The 26,891-nt window shown below is 43.3% G+C and overlaps 2 protein-coding genes across 3 annotated transcripts in view; both read left to right on the forward strand.

Moving 5' to 3' along the window:
* The first annotated feature begins 711 nt into the window (after nt 1-711).
* On the forward strand, nt 712-20,870 carry slc7a1a (solute carrier family 7 member 1a). Of its 2 annotated transcripts, none has more exons than XM_012827705.3 (12): nt 712-853; nt 2,872-3,321; nt 4,446-4,604; nt 8,503-8,671; nt 9,094-9,227; nt 11,567-11,789; nt 14,273-14,409; nt 15,590-15,692; nt 16,347-16,552; nt 17,038-17,189; nt 17,480-17,588; nt 17,932-20,870. In XM_012827705.3, the coding sequence occupies exons 2-12, from the start codon at nt 2,952-2,954 to the stop codon at nt 18,138-18,140; spliced, it is 1,971 nt and encodes a 656-aa protein (XP_012683159.1). In that variant the 5' UTR covers nt 712-853; nt 2,872-2,951; the 3' UTR covers nt 18,141-20,870. The 2 variants fall into 2 exon arrangements, with proteins under 2 accessions (XP_012683159.1, XP_012683156.1); XM_012827702.3 differs by lacking the exon at nt 14,273-14,409 and adding an exon at nt 13,819-13,958 and having other exon boundaries at nt 715-853.
* Nucleotides 20,871-21,202: 332 nt separating this feature from the next.
* LOC122133096 (uncharacterized protein DKFZp434B061-like) overlaps nt 21,203-26,891 on the forward strand; it is a 20,553-nt gene continuing 14,864 nt past the window's right edge. The window contains exons 1-2 of the mRNA XM_042708499.1: nt 21,203-21,482; nt 26,184-26,352. The gene's annotated coding sequence lies outside the window, so the exon portion shown is untranslated. The remainder of the gene's footprint in view (nt 21,483-26,183; nt 26,353-26,891) is intronic.

Raw genomic sequence — 26,891 nt, forward strand, 5'->3', positions numbered from 1 at the left:
TTGAGTAACTTTGAATAATAGCATGGTATCTGGTAAATGATTACATGTAAACACTTCAGAAAGGCCTGAAGGTGTAATAGAAGATGGTCTCTTTTTTGGCATATTTGGTTCAGTCTGGACTTGGAACCGGTAACGGTGGCTGCTGGCTGGCAGATGATTTGTCTCTCAGGAAATAAACATGGGCATAGTGGTCATTACTTTCCTTTCTTTACATACAAACATCACTGCTAAGATTAATTTTCCGCGTTGCTGATGGAAATACGTGGAACTGTGTGTCTTTAAAATGAAGTTTCGGAGCATGACCACACTCATGAATGTGTACATTTCCACCATTTGTGCAAATGTCTGTGTAATGTCAGGGTTCAAGGGGCTGGTTTGTCCAAACAGAAAACCTGCCGCAATATGTCCTAGGCCCACTGAGAGACCAACACATATTTGTTAGCCTATTTAGAGGCAGGTGCATTCTCTACTCTCTACTTGTGTGCAGTGACAACTCTCAGTCGCTGTCGCCAGTGTGCCAGTGTGCCAGGGCAGCCCTGGTGAGAGAGGCAGGTGTGTTTGTCTCTGTGAGGCCTGGCGTCTGGCTTCCGCATCTGAGTGGTGGGAAACCGGATTGATTGACAGCATTACGGCTCAGTGCAGTGCCGCCGTCGTTGGGGGGGCAGCTGTGAATAGCCAGGCCATGTGATGTGTCGACGTTCTATTTGTAGGTCGTCCCTGGAAATGGGCTACAGTTGCAGGGGTGTCTGAAGAATAGAGTTCAGTGATAGGTCTCGCTTTCTCTCTCTTGCTCTCTCTCTCTCTCGCTCTTTCTCTAGTGCTGTGTGCTAGCTGAAGCCTTTGTGAATTCTGTGTGAGTACATGTTGCTTTCTCACAGCTTAATGATTTAATGTCTATATATGATGGCACATATTGCGGTTATCTTTCTCTTGAGGTAATTACTACAGTAATGGTTTTAGGATACGTTGTCTCTCATGTAGTCATAGGAACCAGGACATTTACCTCAGTTATTTACTTTAATAAACTGCCTTAAAAACAATCTGTTGCTATTTTAACTGGATAGAGGTATTCTTTTAAGAATATTGTGTTCCTGTCTGCAACAAGTCTAAAGTCAAGTCACCATAATATTTGCAATTAACAATGTTTTAGTTTAGTTCAATGAAATATGCGTAAGACTTTGACTGGAGCATGGCCCACTCCTGCAAGACTTCAGCACTTTCGTAAGACCCCAGATTACCTTTGATTGTCTGCGTTGCATTATGTGCAGATGGTGATCTCCTTTTAATGAACCTCCGGCATTTTGGCTTAATTTGGGGAACCTGAGCCAGCATCGCCATTGGGCTTCAGCTGCCAAACTTGCAGAATCTAAGGCAAATTTGATTGGTTGCTTCTCTCTCAGTGAACAGTCTAAAGTGCCCCTGCATGTATGACTCTGCATACCTACATTCAAAACATATACATTTCTTGGTACTGGACTGCATCTGAAATGGGACATTTGATAGCCCGTAGGCATCTTGAGGAAAAAAAAAGGTTGTCAGCCCCTGTCTGTGGAACTTTCCGATCTGCAGTGGCGTGACAGGAAGCAAAACTCCCTTGACCTCTTTTTTGGTCTTTGATTTGGTACTGGATCATAGCCCGGGAGGAACTGGGTCATGCCGTGGGTTGCAGGACATACTATGAGGGGTGCAGGGCTACGCCCCCCACCAAATTTTCTAGCTCCCCCTCAAGGCTTACCTTCTCCCCCCCTCACGTATCAAAGTATGGTTGATATCCTCTGTGGTACTGGGCAAAAGTAAATGGGCTTATCAAAGGCTTATCAAAATACTGCCACACATTTGAAGCATTCGATTGTAGTTGTCGTGTATGAACTACAGAACTATGTTTGCATCACAGGAATTATAAGAACTATGGAATCCCCAGCCCTAAGGAAACTGTATAGTGGTGTACTTATACTGCTTAACTTAAGTTATAATCTTATGTTTCAGTTGGTACATTTTTCATAAGCACATTTCTTATCGCATAATTCATTTCTGCTGACTGAATGAAGTCCGGCTCCTAGGGAAGTGGATTATCCTCTGCGTGCTTCGTCACTGCTGCCAATAGTCACATTTTATGGATTTCCGTACGACTTAGCCAGTGTTGCCAGGGAAACAATGCAATACTTAACAGTACTACAGGTGATCTGTATGAGTTAGAAGCACAATGCTTGGGTCTTGGCTACTGTACTCATGAATGAAGCCCTTAGGTTTTTCCTTGTGGTTGTGTAGCATAAAATCAACATGTCTGAATTGGTGTGTTATTGTTCTAGAAAGTAGATAAATGTTCTAGAGAGTATGTTTTAAACAGGGGTTTTATATATGATGCCTTGATCATAACATAAACAATAATTGACTAAATTATCCAACTGTCCAATTATCTAAATAATCCAATGTGATTTGACACATCGACATCGACATTTCTAGAATTTCCAATATACAGGACCTGAAAGTCAATTAAATATTAATCATTAATTATTCCAGGATAAAACATGAAATCCTAATTACATCAGTCAGCATGTCTTTCTCTACTCGTCACTCGTACGGTCAGAAAATGTCACATCTAATATCCAGAAAGCCAGTAATGCATTTAAATATATTTAACACTGAAATAAAAGTCTGTTCTAGTGATAGATAAGTAGATAAGTAAATAAATAATGTGTTTGTACAAGATGTGCTTGAAACAGTGCTTTGAACAGAAGTCTTGAACTTGATATTGCCATGAGTAATCTTGTTGAATGTCACTATCTCACTATATCACTAAAAAGAGCTTATTTTCAAATTTTTGAGAATTACTTTCTAAGACCTTTGTAAGAACTGTGTTCATTTCCCCAGCAGGTTCAGTGAAGTCCAAGCCTTGGCTCCTGCATGTCCCGCATCTAGCAGCGTGTAGCAGAAGATAGAACAACGGAACCATGGTTCTCCATAAGCTACTGGACTTTGGCAAGCAGCTGCTGAGGGTGAAGGTGGTGGACTGCAGCATCGAGGACTCCCGTCTGTCCCGCTGCCTCAATACCTTCGACCTGGTGGCGCTGGGCGTGGGCAGCACCCTGGGCGCAGGCGTCTACGTCCTGGCGGGCGCGGTGGCTCGGGAGAGCGCCGGCCCCGCCATCGTCCTGTCCTTCCTCATCGCCGCCCTGGCGTCTGTGATGGCTGGGCTCTGCTACGCCGAGTTTGGGGCACGCGTTCCGAAGACGGGCTCGGCCTACCTGTACAGCTACGTCACCGTCGGGGAGCTCTGGGCCTTCATCACCGGCTGGAACCTCATCCTCTCCTACGTCATCGGTAACAATGGAGCAATAACACTAGACACCAATTCAAATATTTAACCAGGCTTTATATCAGTAAGCCTCACTTGCAATGTAACTTTGTAACTTTAGAACACCGTGAGCAAAAGAGAGAGTAATGGCATGCTGTCTACTTTTATACATCACTGGTCATAATTATAGATACTACTTCAAATTTTGGCCCATACTTTGTTGTCAGTTATCCCTTGTTACGTCATAACTACACTGGTAAATAAAGTGTACTCTGTGAGTAAGAGTAATCGCATGTGATTAGGTAAGTAGTGGCATGTTGGTGCTTTCTAGGGTTAGGTGTAAGTGATACATGGTAGTAGTGATAATACATACTGTGTACAGTCATGGACAGCAGTTTAAGATCACTCTTGGGAAAATATACCTTTTTCACGCAGTGATTGCATCAGAAATGAAACTGATTGCATGAGACTGCGTCATCTTCACGTTGGCATCACTCACAGAAGTCCAGAGGGCAAAAATTGTTGTTCTTTGTCAGGAGGGATATTCTGATTGAGCAATGAGTGAAAAGTTCAAGTGTAGTAAGTCTGCCGTTCACAATGTAGTCGAGAAATTTAGGAATTCAGGGACATATTTGGACAGAAAGCAGTCTGGCGCCTATTTCTTTGTTTTTTTTTAACCAATTTTCGTGTGATGGTCAATTGAAAAGTGACAACAATGGGCCGATGTAAGGATCTCACAGTCTCATGCAAATGATTTCATTTTCGATGCGTTCCCTGGGTTCAGAGTGATCTTAAACTTTTGTTCATGACTGATAATGATATGGCCAGCCTCTGACTCATGTAGCCCTTTGTAACTATACTCATTGTAACTATACTCATTGGTGTAACATATTGAGTAACAGGAGTAATGGTAGGGTTATGAGTATGTAAGCATAAAGTGCTTTTATGTTTACATGTTTATGTTTAACCAAATTAAATACACCATGGATGCAAAGTTATCCAGGTTGTATGTTTTCCTCTTTATATATCAGTCATCTTTGATCAACTAAATGTGTGCAGCTTTCTATGAAAGAAGTCCAATGTATTGGTGTTATTGAAGAGAGGTGTCCATACCTGATAAGTAATGTTTATGGTTTCTTGCGACCTGCAGGGACCTCCAGTGTTGCTAGGGCATGGAGCGCTACGTTTGATGAGCTGATTGGCAAACACATCGAGGCCTTCTGCCGCCTGAACATGCCCATGAACGCCCCCGGCATCCTGGCCGAGTACCCCGACATGTTTGCAGTGCTCATCATCATCACGCTCACAGGTGCGTAACGCAGGTAGAGGCCCGGGGAGGCTTTGGAACGCTCTACCTTACAGTGGCTTCACAGAGTAATTAGGCAAACTCTCTACCATACAGTGGCTTCACAGAGTAATTAGGCAAACTCTCTACCTTACAGTGGCTTCACAGAGCAATTAGGCAAACTCTCTACCTTAGTGGCTTCACAGAGCAATTAGGCAAACTCTCTACCTTACAGTGGCTTCACAGAGTAATTAGGCAAACTCTCTACCATACAGTGGCTTCACAGAGCAATTAGGCAAACTCTCTACCTTACAGTGGCTTCACAGAGCAATTAGGCAAACTCTCTACCTTACAGTGGCTTCACAGAGCAATTAGGCAAACTCTCTACCTTAGTGGCTTCACAGAGCAATTAGGCAAACTCTCTACCTTACAGTGGCTTCACAGAGCAATTAGGCAAACTCTCCACTATACAGTGGCTTCACAGAGTAATTAGGCAAACTCTCTACCTTACAGTGGCTTCACAGAGTAATTAGGCAAACTCTCTACCATACAGTGGCTTCACAGAGCAATTAGGCAAACTCTCTAACCTGCCATTCACACGTACGGAATGCGGAATGCGTTGATCCGTCAAGGTTGATGGATCCCCATTCACTTTGCCGAACTGAATTGTGGCTCCGTTGGGTTCCGTTGCGTTACGTTTCATGCGTTGCTTGCGGCAGGAGTTGAAAAATTTTCAACTTTTCGAGAGGCAACGCATGCGTCAGCCAATCAAATTGCCTTTCATGCAAAGAGCGGGAAGCTAAAAAAAAAAAAGATGGCGGACCAAACTCAGTAGATGGTCGTATTTGTACCTAAAAGTTGTTTGTTTGACTTTTTTTTGCTTAGATTTTTTAAAAGTTACCGAGAAATAGACAGTACAATGTAAAAACCCCTTTATTGTAACTGTAAAATATGTCTGATAGGATTTGCTGAGGTCTGAGCCACCTATCTAATGTTAGCATGCTACTACTCACAAGGTAAACAGCTTGCTAGTGGCGTGATTGGTTTGTTGACCTGTCAATCACACTATAACGTCTCTGTTATCAACACAACCCCATGCGCCAGACTCCTCCTGCGCCATCCGTTGGATCAATGCATTCCAACGAGTATGTGTGAATGGCAGGTTACTTACAGTGGCTTCACAGAGTAATTAGGTAGGGTGACCAGATTTGAGTTTGTGAAAAAGAGGACACTTTGTCGCGGGACCCCGCCCCCTCAATGGAGTTTTTGGACATCTTTTTCACATGCATATGACCCCGCCCCCGCCCCCTCCCCCGCCACGAAGTTTTGACATCTTTTCCACATGCAGATGTCATGTACTATTGTAAACAGGGCTGTAGTGGTAAAATTAGAGGTGGGTAAACTATGAATTTTGCGATCAGACAGAACTCGACGCGAAGCAACGCAACACAAAGCGTTGCGACTCTGTAAGGCTGTCCTGGCTATATTCCATTATGTTATCAGTTAAAGTCATATTAAATCAATGACAGTGAATAAATGTGTTTGTAGTTTATTCAATTTCAAGAAAACAGTGAAGAAAAGTATGTGTAGGCCTCACAACAATGAAGGGGGTGGAGGGGGAGACAAAAGAAAGGACCTCTATACTATAGGACCTAAAAAAAATGTAAGGCCTCTGGAAACAGGCCCTGGGTGTTACAGCTGAAAAGTATAATATAAAAAGAAATCATGCTGCAATTAAACACTTCCCCTGTTCTTTAACCATTAGAGAAACCTCCAATGTCAACACAACACAACAACACAATTGCTATATTAAGACGTACGGGCAGGGGAGACTGTGCCTCATCTCAGATTGCGCAATCCCTCACAAACTGGGTTGAGCGCATGCGTAGAACCTTCTTAGTATTGCTGATCTGACATAAAAAAAAAAATTCACGGAGGGGAGGCAAACAGTACCTCTGCCTCACCGGTCGGGTTTATGCTTGTTCTGCTGTTTCTTTTCTGCTACACTTATATTTGACCTTGACCGCGAAAATGGAAGATTCTATAGCTAAGCTAAAACATTTCACTTAGCAATTCACTTAGCTATGTCTAACTGGTTTGCAAAGAATCTGTCTACAATGTTCAATGAATTAGCCTAATCTACAGCGATATGCGTGAGGATAATTACTAATGCATCTTCAATTGCTGAAATAATTCACGTTTTATTAGGCCTATTTAGATGGCACCAGGAAGGCTGGCTTGTTACCTCCATCATCGTATTTGCAAGCACGTTATTAATAGAGTTTGTCCCTGTCTTAATGCGATGTTGTCCAAACCAAAACAACGTTTAAAAACGTGAATTGATCTTCTTCAGTCTTACTTTGTACTTGAGGCCTTTTGCGGGCATCTGTGGGAGTGGGAGCACTGATGGTCTCTTCAAAAATCGCCTGATATCCATGGCTAATTAATCCATTCCGAACTGGTAGGCAGGTAGGCTAATCCACAACGTGTATGTGTTTACATACTTCATGGATCCTGATTGGTGTCGCTGCCGCAGCCAAGGCATCGATTGGAGGGTCACAGACCATAATACAGCGCAGATGAAAATGATTCAGACTACAGCGTTTATATGTTCAACAATTTGAAATGTAGGTGTTTTAAAATGACACCAAATTTATTTCTGATTATTCCAACGGCAGAATACAAGGCCCAGGGAACTTTGAGGTGCGTAAACGATATTTAGAGGTGCGTAAACGCTATTTCCAAAATTCCAGAGGTGCGTAAACGGCGTTTACCCTCCACTACAGCCCTGATTGTAAACGATGCAACTAGTGGAGGCGGCAAGGTGCTCAGTGTTGCCAGATTGGAAATGGCGTAATGTATGAAAGGGTCAAAATTATCGTATTTGGAGGATAATTATCATATCTGGCAACACTGGGAAGGCGGTCGACCAATGACAGTTCGCGCTACAGTCAGAGCTCGCGCAAGTAGGTGGAACGTAAAGGAGATACCCTTTCCAAAACTTGTAAGGACGTAATAACTAGTTTGTGAAAGACCCAGACAAACACAAATATCCGAAGATGCAAAATCCCGGACGATTTTGGAATCCCTGCCGGACGCATTTTTTAGGTCTCGAAAAGAGGACATGTCCGGGTAAAAGAGGACGTCTGGTCACCCTAAATTAGGCAAATGCTCTACCTGTGTGTGTTGTAGTGATGTTTTGTGTAGTGTAGTGATGGGTCAGTTTTAACACTTTTATTTGTTACACAGAATGTGTATGTTGGTTTCTCAAAGAGGCATGTGATTCTCAGTAAAGTTTCGGGCGGTAAGAATCTCCCTCCAGCTTGGTGCAGCATGAGTTTTCACCATGTTAATGCTAGTCTGGAAATCTTCCCTTAAATTTCGAAAGGGCCATTGGCATTGAATTTGACAAGATACTCTTGTAACTGACTTGTTCCCTTAAGGCCATTATGACTTCCTGGTCAGTACATCACAACTTCATTAGCATGAAGTCCTGTCAAACATTCAAACCTCTTTGAAAGCAGCCATGTTGTCAAAGTTGAATTTAAAAGAAAGTGCTTCCTTTTTGTTATTACCGGAACCACCACCTACAGCACATTGACTGACTCTCCAGAAATCTGTCAAACTAAGCCTTGTACAGTTTCTAGACCACAATCCCACAGAATCTTACCTGACATACAGTCTAGCAGCATACATGTATTCTACATTTTCTCACCTAAAAAGCTAGTTCTATATTTCTGTAATTATATTTCTATGTCTATATTTGTCCCCGAGGATATTTCAATTTGAATATTTCTATGATAATATTTCTCAAAGATTATATTTCTATATTGATATTCCTTTGACAAACTTTCTCAGTAATGACATTTCTATACTATATATTCTTCTAACACCTCTCTCTTTCTTCCAATGCTGTCTCCAGGCTTGCTATCCTTTGGAGTGAAGGAGTCGGCCGTAGTAAACAAAGTGTTCACCTGCATCAACGTGCTGGTGTTGGTGTTCATGGTGGTGTCTGGGCTCGTCAAGGGCACCCTAAAGAACTGGCAGCTGGTGCCCGAGGAAATCCTCAACGGAACCAACTCCAGTCTTAAGTGAGCAGCAGTGAAGTGAGGTTTCCACAGATTTGCCTTTCTGTTGAAATGGACCATGTGCCACGTAGACTCTTCATGTTATCCATACCCATGAACTTCATTTAGATCCTCCTGGGAACCAAGAAAAATTAACAGAATAGCTCAAAAGAGTAAGAGGGTATGCATGAAACACAAATGTCCACTACAGAGGACCCAAGTCTATGGGTTGGTTCTCAGGAGGATATTTTTTTCTGTGTGAATAGAAATAAACATGATCAGAGCACAGTAAATTAGCTATGTTTAGTTGTGTCAGTTGGCATTTTACTTTGCAGAGGCCTCTCTGAACCAATGGCTGATGTTCTACCTCAGATCCTCTGCTCTAGATAATGCTCTGTGGTGATTTATGAGAGAGTGAATGCCCCCCTCTCTGTCCTTTACACCAGTGGGACTGATCCTGCCCTGGTGGGTGTCGACCTGGGGGTGGGCGGCTTCATGCCCTACGGCTTCACCGGCGTCCTCTCTGGCGCTGCCACCTGCTTCTACGCCTTTGTGGGTTTCGACTGCATCGCCACCACAGGTTAGTGTCAGTGTCAAGGTCTCCAGCATTGGCACCGAGCGCCGGCTCGTACAACACTGGTAACAGTAGACAGCTTTGGAGAACATTACAACTTGAGTCATCGCCCAGAGGGAATATGGAAGCTTCCAAGACATTCAAGACGTTGCTTCTGAGGAACTTTTTGTGCCGAGTCCTGAACGCGTGTTAGGTTGCAGTTTCCCCGAGATGACACGTGGCTCCATCACAGAACACTGAAGTGTGATGCCTGTGTTTATGTCTTTCGGTAGCACGTTTTCTGTATGCAATCAAGCCTTGGTTTTGTTTGGCACCACTGTCCAAAGAGTTATGGATCAACTCTCTTAGGGTATTGTCTGTTTAAAAGACCATGGTATGCATTGTTTATTATGTGGAATTACCCCAAATCTGGTCTGTTTAATATCATTGCTGTGTGTTCCTGCATTCACCTCTCACAAGAACTTCCTTTATTTTTTCTTTTCCCCACACTCCCAGCCTTGTCATGGGGAACTCCCCTGCCATCCTCTCCTTCCATTGGCTGGAAGAGGTAGGGCAGGGGAGGAGAGAGGGAGAAAATAGGAGAAAATGAGGGAGAGGGAAGGAGAGAAAGAGAGAGAGAGAGAGAGAGAGAGAGGGAGACACAGAGAGAAGGAGGGCAGATGGAGTGAGAGAGAGAGAGAAAGAGAAATAGAGGGAGAAAGCGAGAACATATCACAGCCTGTTTTGTGCAGACAGACCCCAGTCCCCACTCACTGCCTGAACTGGCCTGAACCCACAAACCCACACAGTGTAGCAGAGCAGTCGATTTCAACATCAAGTAAGACCAGACTTAGGGCCTCTGTGAGCTACAGATGGGACAAAGGAGATTGTGCCTTGGGGTGTCAGCCTGTAATATTGGAAGGTGTGCCAGGGTTTGTAACATTAGGAAATAATGCAAGGAAATGGTGTTTTGCTGATTTCTCAAGGCTTATTGCATTCTCACTGCACCCTTTCCAGTGTCAGGATCACAGCTTGCCACTGACTGCAAAGGAGAGACGTTTCACTACATGTAACTCAGTGTTCACATGGCACACACACACATGAGTTCAAAGTTGGTGTGTAGCAAATATTGCCACAAATGGCCCGTAGGTCACTTGGTCTCCAGCGTTCCATACTAAACTACAGCATTCCATACTAAACTCCAGCGTTCCATACTAAACTCCAGCATTCCATACTAAACTCCAGCATTCCATACTAAACTCCAGCGTTCCATACTTTACTCCAGCGTTCCATAATAAACATTTGCTTGAGCAATGGAAGACTGTCATACAACAATTGTGATGCATTTGTTATCATTAGATATCAGATTTATCCATTTATAATCAGAATATTCTCTGATCATGAGCATATGATGAGGTGAGAGGCCCTTACCACAGGCATGGTCTCCCCCCTTTTAATCTGTCTGGTGTCTGACTTCATGCTCTCCTAATTACTGCTGAACACTCCCGTGTGTGTGCCTCCTTGCACAGGTAAGGTGGTGAGGAACCCTCAGCATGTCATCCCCTTCAGCACTGTGTCCTGCCTCCCCATCTGCCTAGTGTCCTACTTTCTAACCTGCTAATTACTCCTGATTTTGAACTCACCATTCTGTGTACCTCTGAGATTGAACTCCCCTTTGTGTGTGCAGAACCCTCCCCCGGTGAGGGGGTGTAGAACCGACAGCAGGCCTTCCCCATTGTTCTCGTGTTCTGCCCGCTAATCTTAGTGTCTTAATTATATGCTCATACACCATTGTGTCTGGCCCTGCTTTTGAACATACTTTTCTGTGTAATGTCACTCTTGAACACACCTTTGTGGATGTATACTTTCTCAGCCGGCATCATGTCCTCCCTGTTAATGCTAGTGTCTTTTTTTTATATTCATATGTTTGATGCGGAGCACACCGTTGTGTGTATCTCTGATACTGAACACATTTACCTGTGCAATCACGCTCTTGAACACACCTCTGTGCCTGTATCCTTTGTGTAAACACCCCACTGGCCTCATGTCCTCACTGTTACTACTAGTGTCTTTCTTTATATTCATTTGCCTGACCCAAACAACAAACCATTGAGTTTACCTCTGATATTTAACACACTTTACTGATCTTGAACACACCATTGATTTCAGCTCAGCTATGAAACACAATTATCCGTGGAACACTAATCTTGAACACACCTTTGTGTGTGCATTTCTCCATATCCTCAGAGGTGAAGAACCCTCAGAGGGCCATTCATATCAGCATCATATCGTTACGGTCAATCCTCTAGTTTCTTACTATGTATTCATCCTGAAAACACCCCACTTCTGTATGTGTGGCCCCACAGGTGAGGAGGTGAAGAACCCCCAGAGGGCCATCCCTATCGGCATCGTGTCCTCGCTCCTCATCTGCTTCGTGGCCTACTTCGGCGTGTCGGCCGCCCTCACCATGATGATGCCCTACTACATGCTGGACAAGAACAGCCCTCTGCCCGTGGCCTTTAAGTACGTGGGCTGGGAGGGGGCCACCTATGCCGTGGCCGTGGGTTCCCTCTGCGCCCTCTCCACCAGGTAAGCCTGCCTACACACACACACACACACACACACACACACACGCACACATACGCACACACACACACACACACACACACACACACACACATACGCACACACACACACACACACACACACACACATACACATTCACACACACACACACACACACACACACACACACACACACGTGTGTCCCCACTGCACTGCGGCTCTGACCCTGACGTGGCATGACAGTAGCGGTGTAACGGTATGCGTATACGTACCAAATCGTTAGGCGCAGGACGCTTGATTCGGTGTACGACTTCCTCGGTTCGGTACGCCCTGTGACCCAAACAGTTACTGGCAGAACAGTCTGTTTATGTCTAGCATTACTACTCGCACACAGACAAAGAAATGCCAGAGTGCGTGTTTTACCCGGAATGCTCTGGCAGTGCACCAGTTGTTGTCTATCAGCTGTAAGATGCTAGTCGGTTTAGCCTGGTGAGCCGGATTAGTCAAGCTCAATAAAACCTGCCAACACTTGCTTTTCTCCGGTTTCTCCCAGCGCCCTCCCGTTTTGTTGTTTTTCCTGGGAAACTCACGTAATATGCATGGTCCTATTAGGAATAATTGTCATAGACGGATCCATAAATTGCGTATGTTTGTCTGACGTTACCCAAGTTTGCCAGATAGCCAGACTGTCTATGAATCACAATCTACACACACAACTCACAAACTACAAACCATTTCAACCCCTCACCGCAACCTGGCAACCCTTAACCCAACTCATGCCTTCTGCATAACATAACATAACATAATATAAATATAAATAAAGTTATAAATAAATCCGGTTATTTATTTATTTACTTACTTTTTTATTTACTATCCATGCCCCACCCCCCTCCCCCCAAGCCGAAAACAACTCCCATATTTTGAGACCTGAATGTTGGCAGGGATGGACAAGGATTTGCATTACACTGTATGCCAACCTTGTTCGATTGAAGTCGGATATGCCTATGGACTGCCTATGGAAGTCCTTCTCTCCACAGATTCTCACTGCAGATTCGGACTGTGCCTAAGCAATAACTAATGCCATAGAGTATTTTATCGCTGGATATGCGACCATACTCGGTCGCAGAAAATATTGGATTAAAGCAGATGGTGAAAGAGCTTGAGCCCCCCTACAGTATGCCTTCACATGTGCGTTTTAACCAGTCCGTTTTGCCTGCCCTGTAACAAGCTGCAGTTCAGGAATTACCAACAGGTCCGAGTCTTACAACGGGGCGTTACTAACATTTATTTCTAATTGTCAATATGCCAGTATTTGAGTGCCTGAACTGTTACAGGAGGACTTATGGGCAATGAGACACTGTTGAATGTTCAAAATAAATAGGGACATTTTTTTTTTCGCCATGCACCGAAAACGAACCGAACCGTGACCCCAAAACCGAGGTATACCGAACTGTGAATGTTGTGTTCCGTTACACCCCTTCATGACATGCCGGGTCTGAGTGTGTGTGTGTGTGTGTGTGTGTGCGTGCGTTTGTGGGTGTGCGTGCATTTGTGGGTGTGTGAGTGGGTGGGGGAGTGGGAGGCTGAGTGCATGTCAGTGCATGTGTATATATATAACTGAGGTTAAATATGAGCCTCTTACTAAAAGTAGCTAAAAATGTCGCTAGGGGAGGGAGTAATAAATCATTGGACTGGTTATGTAAGAGTGATTCAGTCTCACCTCACTTTTTAAATGGGCGGTCAAGTTGAGCTAATATATATCATCATTTGTCTTTTATTACTTCTGTAATGTTGTATGTATTTGTCCTCCACAGACTATAACTGTGGTTTCCGCTTACTGAATGTTGGCCGGTAGATCCTAAATTCAGAAGCAGATATTTGACCAGCGACATCATTAACATTGCAAGGCTTGAACTCACAGGACGTGTCTGTTGTCTGTGGTGTCTGTGGTTGACCGACTTGACCTGCATGGCATGCCGTATTCTCTCTGCCTGTGTGTGTGTGTGTGTGTGTGTGTGTGTGTGTGTGTCTTGTGTCTTGTGTCTTGTGCCAGTTTGCTCGGTGCCATGTTTCCGATGCCCAGAGTAATCTGGGCCATGGCTGAAGATGGCCTGCTCTTCAAATACATGGCTGACATCCACCCCCGAACCAAAACCCCTTTACTTGCTACTCTGACCTCGGGCATAGTGGCAGGTGAGAACGAGCCTCCATTGTTACTAATCCTCTAACCCAGTCCTCTGTCTCTGCTCTGGAATGGGCTTCAGTGTGTGTGTGTGTCAGCTCTCTACGCTGGCTACTAAGGGGTCTTTAGTGTGGCCTCTCCAAGTGAAGGCTTTACAAAACCTTGAGAGCATGTTCTCATCCGCAGCTCCACTTTTCTATACCTCCCTTCCTTTCTTTCTTCCATTCTTCCATTCTTTGTTTGTTTGTTTGTTTGTTTGTTGTTTTCTTTTTCTTTTCTTTTGTTTTTGAAACCTGTCTTCCTCCTCCTCCTTCCTGTCGCCTAGCCTGCTGGGCTCCATGTTTCCTCTTCCACGTATAATCTTTGCCATGGCCCGCGACGGTCTGCTCTTCTCGTATCTGGCGCGCGTGAGCGAGAGGAGGACGCCCATCATGTCCACCATGGCAGCTGGTGCCATGTCCGGTAAGCTCGCGGGCAGGCAGAGACCATGTTTTTGGGCCGCTGCCGTTGCAACTGGCAGGGGAGAGGGGGAGTCTGACAGGCACAGCTTTTTTGCTCATGGATTCGACGTTTAGTGCATGTTTACCCCAAACATCCTTTCAGATAAATGATACTGTATGTTTTCGAAGAGGATTTTTTAGGGCACATAAAGTAGATATGCATGTATTGTTTTGTACATGTGCTGTGTTTTTCTCTCAGATGAAATTATTAGTATGGTTATGTTATATGGTTATATATGTAGTCTCTATTTCCCATGATTAACAATTGGAAAGGGGCAAACCTTCGTTCAGTGTTTGAGCAGTGCTATGCAATCTATCTATGCAATGCTGTTCAATGGTGTACATGTTGCCATTAACAGTATATTAAAACACAAGACTATATTTTACTGTAGGTAATTTGATACCATAAGATGGACATACATCATGTGTCCAGACCCATATGATTTCTATGAAGGCTTCCTGGAAACTTCACATAGGGGTTGTTCAAAAAAAAGAAAATATTTGTCACACTCACTGTTGATAAAACATTCTTTGCTTTTAGACTGCCCAGCAGGTCAGGTGTGCCATCTGCGGGGTCACACGTTTGATTGCATAACCAAATGAATTTGCTGGTCGCAGTAAGCTCCGTATCAGCAGGTCTTTCAGTGGGGTAGCTAATCAAAGAAGCTCTAAGCCCCCTTAAGGGTTTTACTGGGAAAATACTCACCTGCTGTTCTCTAATGTGAAGTTTCACAGGACCAGTTTCAATCCCCTGACCTCATGAGACCTTGTGAATTCACACCTTCTGTGGTAGTTTACATTTTTCACAACAGTATTTCACAATTTAAGGCAAAGGTCTGATGAACAGCTGGGCTGGTTCGCTTGTGCTACGTGTGGATAGTAATTTAGTTGTAATTATGCAATATTATGCGTGCTATGTTATATAACTAATGATAGCATATATAACAGTCATATACATACATGCATTCATATACGTCACCGTTTCCCATCAGATGTTTGTTTTATACTTTTATACCATACTATTTATTTATTTTTTTCTTCAGAAAATACTTTTCCAAATGGAATCTCCTAGTTAAATCCTGTCATAACAGTCAGAAAGCCTTTGTCCTGTGACTTATGTCGATCCTTTGACTTCTCCATAGCGGTCATGGCCTTCCTGTTTGATCTGAAGGATCTGGTTGACCTCATGTCTATCGGCACCCTGCTGGCCTACACACTCGTCGCAGCCTGTGTGCTCGTCCTCAGGTAGGCCAGACGATTACCTACACATTTCATTGGAAGGAAATCTATTAAGTCCTTTTTCCACATAAACAGCCAATGAAATGGCATATTAGAGAAGGCTTACACATTTTTCAGTCCTTAATTATATTTTGAATGGAGGTTCTGCTTGAAATCTGGTTTACTCATAGGATGATGTTAAACGACTTCTTGGAGTGGTGATATTGTGTTAGGTTAAGAGAAAAAGGAAACATAGCAAATTTGTGTGGCCTATTCCCCTATGTGGATGTCTCTGAGTGTTTCTGTATCCTTTGTATTTGTGTGTGTGTGTGTGTGTGTGTGTATGGTCTCTGTTCATTCATATGTGTGTTTTTCCCCTAATGGGTATATGCATGCATATTCCTGTGTGTGTGTGTGTGTGTGTGTTTATTCATGCGAGGATTGGTATTTGTGTGTGTGTGTGTGTTTGTGTGTGTTTGTGTGTATGTGTATGTGTGTGTGATTATGCATGCTTATGTTTGTGTGTGTGTGTGTGTTTATTCATGCGAGGGTTGGTATTTGTGTGTGTGTGTTTGTGTGATTATGTGTGTGATTATGCATGCTTATGTTTGTGTGTGTGTGTGTGTGTGTGTGTGTCTGTGTGTGTGTGTGTGTGTGTGTGTGTGTGTGTGTTTTGCTTAGGTACCAGCCTGAGCATCCAAGCATGGCGTACCAGATGGCGAGTACGCAGGAGGAGGTGGAGCTGACCGAGTCCATGGGTGCCCCCAGCATGGTCATCCTGCCCGGGGCCAACGAGCGCTTCAGCCTCAAAACCCTGCTCTTTCCGGAAAACTCCGATCCCTCACCCACCTCAGGCTTCTCCGTCAACGTCTGCACCAGCCTGCTCGGTAAAATACAGCAATCCATTCCCCTGTGGTCTCATATTTACAAACACAATCCCTCATGGATTTAGGATTCACATACGCAGCCCCTGCTGGACTCATATTCACACACACACACACACACACACACACACACACACACACACACACACACACACACACACACACATCCCCTTGTAGACTCACAACACATTTCCTCACAGACTGACATTGTTTGTTGATCCCAAGAGAGGAATGTAAGCTTGCTGCTCTGTTGCATTGTGCAGAAAATACAGACCACAGTGACCACTAATGACGCAACATCATACAATACAATAGAAACCTCATCCTTCTTCTTCCTCTTCTTCTTCTTCTTCTTCCTCTTCTTCTTCTTCTTCTTCTTTTTCTTCTTCTTTTTTTTGCAGAATTGCACATGATAGTTTAATGATCTGATTGGTGGAAGGGTTGTGTTTTATTTCACACATTTCTCATGACCTTCTCCACCTTTGCAGGGCTGCTGATTCTGACCTTCAGCATCCTGGCGGTGCAGGGGGGCGCGGCGTGGTGGAACATCGTGGCCCTGAGTGTTCTGTTCATGGTCTGCCTCGGCCTGGTGTTCATCATCTCCAGGCAACCGCAGAGCAGGACCAAACTCTCCTTCAAGGTTTGCACTCCCAACCACTCTTCCCAACCACTCTTCTCGTTTCAACCAGGTTTTGAAGTTGGGGGGGGGGAAGGGAATTTCTGCATCCTAAGACCCAATAGTGTCAAATGTTTTAAATTATTTGGAATTTAGGTCTTTAATTGGCAAGCGAAGCCCATGTTTTTATGTCATGTGTCACCTCTTACTTTGTTCCCCCTCATCCTCTTTATTGTATTTATTTCTCTTCTGTGAGGTTTCATTCCTGTAAAGCACAAACACACAAGACATTTCTATCCTCTCCACTTGAACAGGTGCCTCTGCTCCCCTTCCTGCCTGTGGTCAGCATGTTTGTGAACGTCTACCTGATGATGCAGCTCGACAAAGGCACCTGGGTCCGCTTCGCTATCTGGATGGCTATAGGTCAGTCCCTCAGGAGGCCTAAAAGCCTGCCTGGTCCAGGGTGGATCATCCAGATGCATTCGTATGAGATATATACCAGGGCTGAGTTTTCATAATAACGATGTTGTTAAGTGTTTTACAAAGACCAGGCTTGTTCTGTTACTCACAGATTTGTATTCACAAGGGATTCAAAATGAACGGCTAATTCATTTATACAAATTTTATTCAATGAAGCACAAAATGTAACACATCATTTGGGTATATATTGCAGTCAGTACACTAACAGCACATTTTTTTAGACTCTAAAACGTATTTTACTCACATAATTTGTTTTATTTCTTGTGTTTCTCTCATCTCTGTTCAGGCTTCGTTATTTACTTTGGGTATGGTATACGACACAGCGCTGAGGCCGGTCTCTCTCGCAAGATTCCCGACGAGGAACTCAGAGACTACAAGCCCATCTCCGCCAGCAACGGAGACGCCCGGGCGTCCCCTGAGAAAGAGGCCTTCCTCAGTAACGGCTTAAGCGCTAGAGCCGACGACGACGAGGGCGACCTCTTAGAGTCGTCATAAAACAAAACACCTTCCCTGTAAATTTTATACGAAAGAATGTATATTTGACACCATGGGATGTCTACATTTTAGATACACGGAAACCTTTTTCAAAACCATTACCTGAAGGAGAGCCCACCTCAGCCCAAAGGGAAACCTTGTCAGAGACATGTCTGTGTGACTTTCATTCGCCTAGCTGCCTCTCTGCATGAGAGAGCAGGGGCTCTTTGACAGACGTTTCAGCATTTGAAGGCTGCGGAGTTGCCTGGATGTTACGGTGTGTGTGCCGCAAGCTCAGGTTTATGATACTCTGCATTTCATCTCCAACAAACCAAAAAAAAAAGAAGAAAAAAAAGCCAAATGATGTGTGTATGTATGTATGTATGTATGTATGTGTCAGATAAGGGCTCACCTGGAGGAAGGGGTTGAGATATCGCTCAGTTTGTATGACAAGTGTTATCAAATGGAACAGGAGATCAAGTATTAACTTAGTATTAGCGATTAACATTTGATTCTTTGCAAGGCTTGCCTTCATCAGTCCCTGATGAACATTTCAGTTATTGATCTACGGGTGGTATATTTTTGTGGGCATGACTTGATTTTTTGACAATCCAGTAGAGGAAGACTCATCTGTCACAGAATACTCAATAGAGTTTGGACAATAGAGTCTGGACGTGGCTGACACAAGTATTTTTTAGCCAACACCCCAAGAGCTTCACGTCTCTGCATCAGGTAGTTATATATAGTGGTGTTGTCATGAAATGAAGCTGGTCTGAACAATGTTCACAGTGCTGGATACTGTGTTTTTACACTAGTCGACCTCAGCGCCTTATGTCTAAAGTGTCTTGTTGGTTGAAAATTGTATGTAGTTTTATCTCCTTAGTTTACTTTTCCAGAAACATGTTGCACATGAGGTGTACAGATGTATTAGTGAGTTATGTAGACATGCTTAGCAGTGGCGATATTGTACAGACATATCTCTGGGAGACAGTCCCCTCTTTGTTGTTTTTCCTAAAGGTCTTTACCTTCGACAGTCATAAAAATAGTACCAAGCGAGATAAGCCAGAGCATCAAAAGACATTAGACATTAGGTTTAGGATGTTTCAAATATATCAAACATGCTGATCATTCCCGACCACGTTTAGACCCTGTCCCCTTTTCTTTATCCTCAGACGCATTTCGCAATATCCGTCTGGCTCTATTACACTGTCAGAATTGTCTGGTCAGCATGTAGGTCAGCATTTCATGAGTTTTCACTCTTTGCATTTTGTATCCCAGACATACTTGCTTCTATTGGCGTTTGCCTATTAGGAAAAAGGTAACGTTAGCCTTCTAGCACAATTAGCTATGCATACAAATGTAGTCAGACTTTTCTGTATATAAGATATGGTTCATACTTGCTCTATGAATGAATGAATTTGTAAATGGCAAATTGTGCTTTTGTAAAAGCTAAAATTGAAATTAATGTCAAGATGCAGCTACTGGCTGTGCTAGATTGAGAAGAGATGTTTTGTGGTTTGTGTATATTGCTCTCATTGTCTAGTGTCTGTGCAAAGTGTCTGTGTTGTTCTATGTTGTGCTATTTTGTAAAAAAGAAAAAAAGAAAGGAAGCAGTTGTTTCTTTAATCTCTCCACATGAATGGTTGTGTTGCACTAACACTAAATGTAGTATGTATATCATATCATAGTGTGTCAGATATCAGTGTTCAGTATCAGTTTTTTATTGTTATTATTATTTACATTAGATGTGAAAATTATATTGAGCATATATATATATATATATATATATACACATACACACACATATATTATGTACCCTAAGGCAATACACTATCTTAGAGTTAGGTTGAATGTATACCCTGGTACATTTGGTTTGATATTTTTCAGCAACATAGTCGGACAGAGGGGCCGAGAGAATGATGTTTTTGTCGTGAACAAATAATAATTATTTATGTATGAAGCGTCAGTATTGCACAACATGTTTCCCAACGTGTCACCAGTCTAAGAATGTTTGACCCAAGGCCAGCTGCACATGTTTGTTTTCAGTGGCCTGAAAAACAACAAATAATATCACCAAAATAACCTGGAACAGCTCAGTGGGATTTATATATATATATCCGTAGTGAACAAAACAGTACAACACATTTCATTATCTCCTGTGATGGCTAATTATTAAAAAAATTAAAAGTTAAGAGTATTCAGTGAATAGCTGAACTTGTGGAGATATCAAGTACTAACACCAGCTCCTGAGTGGCTATCTGTTTTAATCAAAGGTCAGGGGTCAAGTTTGCCTTATCTGTTGTAATCAAAGGTACATCTTATGGACATTCTAAACTCACCTTATGATAAAGTTGTTTTAGGCTATGAAAGCTGTGGTGTGGTCTCACTGGAAGATTTGCAATGGAACGTACTCGACCAAACCCACACTGGCTTCAGGTACAACACAGGCGTAATATTGTATAACGTCTGCTTATGATTATTTAGTGTGACATTTCTCCCTGTTTTGTCGTCTTTGAGACAAAGACTGGTTTCTGTCATGTAGACTGAAAAGAGTGTGATGCTTCCATAAATACCTGAGAGCACAGGTAACACAGCGGGAAGCTCTATGTTTATATGTACTTCTGCACTCTACAATACTTGTGATAGGCAGCATGTAATGAGATGATGCTTGTATTGTTTATTTGTCATGGCGTCTGCTTTGTTTTCTGAATTCTTGAAATGAAGCATTAAATGCTACTAACTGCACCTGGACCTTGGTTTAACATGTCTTTACTGGCAGTGTAGGACCTGTTTGTGAACCCTTTCATAAAACAGCTCCAGGTCCTATTTTGTATATTTGTAGTTTAGTAGCACACAGACGATTTCCATTTGGAACAGTACATTTCTGGACAAGTACAAGTGGAAATATCTTAGACAGTGTCCATTTAAACAATATTCAGCCTTAAACTGAACATGTTTTCTACAAAGAATATAATATGTATACATACATTTCCTTGTTCAAATAGTGCATAATACATGCGTATTAGATAATGTGCTCAGGTACAGTCTAAGGGGGTTTCCCCAGAGAACACCTGTCAGTGGTTTTTCCGTTGACTAGATGTAGGTTCGAAGATCAACCTATAGGGGGCGCACGTAGCCCATTTGACAACTTGAGTTAACTGAGCTGCTGCACCTGGGAGAGATTGGGCGCGGACAAGGGGATGCTCTGAAACCATACCATGCACTGAAAGCGTGCGCGTCTGTGTTATTGATATTCTTTGGTCTCGGTCGAGCTGAGAAAACGCTGTTGTGTTGTTGGCAGCCTGGAGTGCAGAAGAGGGAATAGACTGGTCATTGTGTTTGTTTCCATTTTGTGAATATAAGGTAAGCTGTTGACGGCGTTCCCTACCTAAGCTCTGGTTGAGGTCTTATAATTGATTTAGAATTAGCTACAATAAGATGGAAGTACTTAATGCTTTTTCAGAAAATATCTAAATAAAAGTCGGCTGACTTGCTCTTGCTGCTGTTGGTGAAGAACTGAAAAGAATGGTGTCTTGATCCTTGACAACGCAAATTGTTAACTCCTATTTCTAACAACGACAGGTAACTGCAAATTAAACGGCACATGTAACGCAGGTGCACTGGCTACTACAGCCATTGTCGAAACCTGAGCTTTGTGTCGCACGACGAGAGATATGAGAATACTAAGACTATTTCAGTTGTTCAGGAGTAAGACCACAACGGGGCATTCTGCCTTCTCATTTACCATTTACATCCGAATCACCGTTATGTGAAATTACTAGACTCCATCCCAGTTTGTAATGCTAATTGTCTTCCCCTTATACCTTTCACGCCGTTTGGAGACGGTGTAGGAGTGATGGGCAGGCCATTAGACCGATTTCAGCTGTCGGGTTCATCCCCCTTTTCCAAAGCTTCTAAGATCGTCTTTGTTTAACCTTTGAGTCCCTCAGGCTGCTGTGGAATAACGTTGCTTTGCAAGGATCTTTGTACCCACAGTCCTCAACTCCATCTCTATCGTTTGTCATGTCATCGCGATGCATCCTACTAATAGGGAACAATCACAGGTCCATCCAAAATTTCCACATGCATCATTCTCTCCACCTGCGTACTACTTGTCTGAGTCTGCAGATTTATTACTTACGGTATATATTCTTCCTCACAGTCACCATCACCACCACATGTGTCTCCTCACAGGTAGACTAGCACTTGCTATCCAGCAGACTGATTTTGCACAGCGCACACGCTCCCTTTTTTTTGTTGAAAAACAACACAATGATGATGGTGATGATGAATCTGATCAGAGATCAGAAATGTGGACATCTATGCCCAGTTGTCTGCGCCCCCAAAATGAAAAGAAAGAGATATCATGCGTTTATTCTTTCACTGTGAGCATATCGTCCTACAGAAAGTCTGTAGAACAACCTGCCTCTTTCTCTTTGTCTCTTCATCGTTTGCAAGTGATGTGTAGAGCCTGGAGTCCTCTCTCCCCTCGGTGAGGTGCTGGATCTGGAGCTCAAGTCCCCAGAGCACAGTGTGTGCTTCACAGCAAACTCTACTGATGCTTTACATGTCTGAGGGTCGAGAAGAAACGTTATTAGTCATTTGTAAGCAGGAGAAGTGAGCTGTGTTGCGGAAGCAGTGTTGCGTTTTCTCTTAGTGCTTGTATTTGTGCTGTGTGTTGTGTTTTCATCTTTGTTTAAAAAGAAGTTTTTTGACACCAAAGGATTTTAATTAGATAAATCAAATGGGTTGCGTGGAAGTGAAGGACTCTGTGACTTAACTCCACTCAGAGGGGTTTTTATCTCTATATTATTTCATCTATGAAAGAAGTAAATAAATGCAGGCTATCCCATAAGTTGTCAAGAACCTTTGCTCATCATCAAGGCAAGCAAATCAAAAGGACTTTTCTTTGGCTGGATCCCTTTCATCTGCTGTCTGCCAATTACACTTAGTGTCGCTGCATTCAAACAAAAACAGTAGCCTAGCCGAGAAATCTAATTTATTTAGGTTTTGATACAAGCTGATTTAGATGGTAACAGGTTAGTGCTTTTTCCTGTCGCGTCGGGCTATTGATCCCAGTGCTAGTCTTTTGTAATTGTGTGTTAATGGAATAATAGATTAAATTGGATCAGGGGGTCAGTATGTGATTTTGTGGGGCATGGCTTGGTGTTTGTGTGTGTGTGTGTGTGTGTGTGTGTGTGTGTGTGTGTGTGTGTTTGTGTGAGGAGAGTCTCTCATCAGACATGGAGAATGGGTGTCACTCAGTGGTCAATGTTACCTCCCTGTGAGGAGAGAGAGAGAGAGAGAGAGAGAGAGAGAGAAAGAAAGAGATGGACTTCAGCTCCCTCATGTTGACCTCCCCAGTAATGGCAGGCCACATAACCACCCAAGCTGCCTCTCCCATTATAGCCTTTAAAATGCCCTTGATTCCCTCTCCAGGGAGTGGATATAGCACCCGACAGAGAGCTAAAGGTGTCTGGGCTCCGGTCTCCACTAGTGATGGATAAGTCTGCTTTTACACTTACAGACTTCTTCACACTAAAACTGCTGGGCTGCACCATTTACACATGGTGTCTCCTCACACTAATACAAGCAAATTCCTGGTCCCCTTGAAAGAGCGACTCCATGAAAGAGTGGATGTAAAAGTGTGTGTGTGTGTGTGTATATCGACGATTCTTATCAATGGATGTGATGGAGAGAGAGAGAGCGATTGTGTGTGTGTGTGTGTGTGTATGTCTGTAGGCCTGTGTGTGTGTGTCAACTCAGGGTGTCTAGGACTCTGGAGCGCTTCCAGAGGTGTGAATGACCCCTTTGCTCACCTCCTCAGCCTTCGGCTTCTATTTTTATCCATCATGAGTGTGTTTTAGTATTCAGGGATCTGTTATCCTGTCTCCTCTATCTCCTGCTCATCTGTTAGCTGCTGCACACACACACGGCCTCAAAGCAGTCTGGCCCACGGTCACGTCTTAGATGCTAGACATACAGCACATCAAACATCAGAGCACCCGCCACTACCTGTCTGGCTTGTCAGAAGCCATATGGCAAAAAAAGATAGATACATTCTTAATAGATAAGCTGTAAAAAAAGAAAAAAAAAGATGACTATGCAAATTTAAGTTCCGTTCAGAATATGTAATACATAACCTAGATGCCTAAATCAACATGAACCTCATAATAATCCAATTACTTATTCATTCATTATATACATTATGTAATTATTTTATATTCAGTACAGAGACGCTTTATTATATAAAAAGTATGGGGGTATGAAATCCCTGATGATGCCCTCTCCATGTATATCTAAAGCGACCCTCATGTTCTTTTTGCCTACATGCTGAATCTGAGAATCTGCCAGTGTAGGACCTGCATGCTGCGTGTCGCATGTTCTCCTCCATTGCCTGGGTGGCACTCGTCTCTGACTCCTTATTGGTTCCTCTTCATAATGAGCAAAGAGTAAAGGACTACCCCTATCTCATCTGTGAATCTGTGCTTATCGAATTATCTCTCTCCACTCTCTTTCTTTGTCATAGTCTCTCTTTCTCTATCTATCTATCTATCTATCTATCTATCTATCTTTCTTTTGTCTCTCTCCTCTCTTTCTCCTTCTATTTTCTGCTCCCTCTCTGTCTATCTCTCTCCCACACTGTCTACCTTGTTTTTTTTTCTCGTCCCTTCACACACTCTCTCTCTCTCTCTCTCTCTCTCTCTCTCTCTCTCGCTCTCTCTCTCTCTCTCTGTGCCTCTCATTTCCTAATTGCATATTTTCTGCTTTTGTTTGTGTGGGCTTGAAGCTGCTTCTCCTCCTACTAATTAATCACGGTTCTGCAGTGATGGCGGAGCTGTCGTCAGCCCAACCCACCAGGACAGTGTGGGGGTGGGGAGGTGGTGGGTTGGTGGGTCTGCCACAACAGAAGGTCAAATGGGAGAACGGCTCTCTCTCACACCGAGTCTGAGGACAGGCAGTGACTCTGTCATAAGGACATTTCCCCCATAGTCCCCCATTCCTCTCTCTCCACTAGCATTGAGGTGCAGCCGTGGGAATGTGCTGTTTGTATGTAAATGAAATAGCTGTGTGTGCAGTAGTTTTAGAGGGTAGCCATGGATTACCACAGTTTTTTGGTCATCTATGTTATGCTGTGACTTGTATTAGTAAGCAGTTTGCAAACACGCTACTCATCTCCATAGATTTGCATTTTTGTTCATTTGGCAGAGGCTTTTATCTAAAGCGACGCACAGCAGGGATGGATTACAACCCAAAACAACGACAGATTAAAGAGAAAGTGTCAAGAATAAATAAATAACATGGCGTAATATAAATGCTATAACACTCTATTTCATTTTCACCTGATGTCAGTGCCATAAATGTTTGCGGTCACATAAGGTTAGGAGGGCCACAAGGAGTACAAAGTAAATCTGTGTCGAACAGATTTAAGATCATTTTTCATAAATAATAAAAACCTCCCATCCCAGCACTTTATCATATACAGCAGAATAACCTGCCAGTCAGTAACACTGTCCATATTTCTGTCTGTGAGATCTATGTCCATATATGTCAAAGAACCTTTATCATATTCCCAGCGACAGGATGCCCTTTGTTAGTCGCTTGGGATAAAAGAGTCTGCTAAATACCAGACTATTACCTTATCTTTAGATTACCAGATTATCTCATGGGATCATCTAACTAATCTTTTTTGTTATTTTGTCCTGCTAGCCCCCTATAGTCTATTCTATATTCCACACTGCATAGTCTAGTCTGTATTATACTGTATAGGATAGTATGTAAACTTTATCTACATTGTAAAGTCTGCTGTCAGACATCAGAATATATGTACCTAATATGTTTTGAGAGCTGAACATCTAACCCTCCAGTCCGTTTTGAGGGGGGGGGGGGGAGCGGGGGTTGTGTAGTGATCTATAGCTCACTAAGACAAACTCAGCTAACCATCAGGAGCATGAAAAAGAAACATCAGATAAGACCAACAAAGACAAGTAGTGACCGTACAGGGAACCATAATTCAAAATGAAATACTCCACACAGACCATTTTTCTTTTGTCTTTTTCGCAGGTGGAAACCCCTTCATCTGGTCCACCTCTGACCAGGTCTGTGGCGATACATTTCACTTCCCTGGCCTGCCTGGGAAATGTTGACTGAGGGAGATGAATGACTAGCATCTCCAGTGTGGCCTCTGGACGTCTGACCGCAACACGGAGAACGCCATGAAATATCTACCGCGGTGAGCTGAAACTGTGTGTTCACAGATATGTTTAGATTTGCTGCTCTTGTGCAAGGGAAATGAATCACTAAACTAAACGAATTAATATACATTTCATTTGGTGGTACATGTTTTATCCAAAGCAGATTCCAGTAGTGTATAGATACATTTCCAGCAGCATGTCTGCTCTCCGGGTATCAGATCCGTCCCCATGGTTTGTCAGCATCCTGAAAAAAAAAAAAATTCAAAGATTAAAGAAAGTTAGGAGTTATTATGTGCTAATTTGTGCGCTAACGTACCCCGTCAACATAGCGTTCCCGCCAAGGCACTGTGTTGGCTGCAGCACTGTGAGGAGGTGAGCTTGGCGCACGTGCAAATAGAACGTACAGAATGAGATGAATAGAGAAGCAGTAAATCAGGCGTGACGGCATGAAAATGCCTTTGCTGATGTGCGCTGATGAAGTCTGTGAGAAACATGGCGGAGGGTCTCCTCAGTCGGCGGGGGGTTTGTGTGGAGGTGCCTCTATACTGCTGAAATGGAGGGTTGAGCTCGGTGGCAA

The sequence above is a fragment of the Clupea harengus genome, chromosome 8, assembly GCF_900700415.2.
Source record: "Clupea harengus chromosome 8, Ch_v2.0.2, whole genome shotgun sequence".
In the NCBI taxonomy this organism is placed as follows: domain Eukaryota; kingdom Metazoa; phylum Chordata; class Actinopteri; order Clupeiformes; family Clupeidae; genus Clupea; species Clupea harengus.

What these genes read in the sequence shown, in the direction of transcription:
- slc7a1a (XM_012827702.3), top strand. Translation starts at nt 2,952, where the DNA reads ATGGTTCTCCATAAGCTACTGGACTTTGGCAAGCAGCTGCTGAGGGTG. An exon ending in CTCTGCGCCCTCTCCACCAG is followed by an intron (nt 11,790 to 13,818) that starts GTAAGCCTGCCT and finishes GTCTTGTGCCAG; the next exon opens with TTTGCTCGGTGCCATGTTTC. An exon ending in GCCTGTGTGCTCGTCCTCAG is followed by an intron (nt 15,693 to 16,346) that starts GTAGGCCAGACG and finishes TGTTTTGCTTAG; the next exon opens with GTACCAGCCTGAGCATCCAA.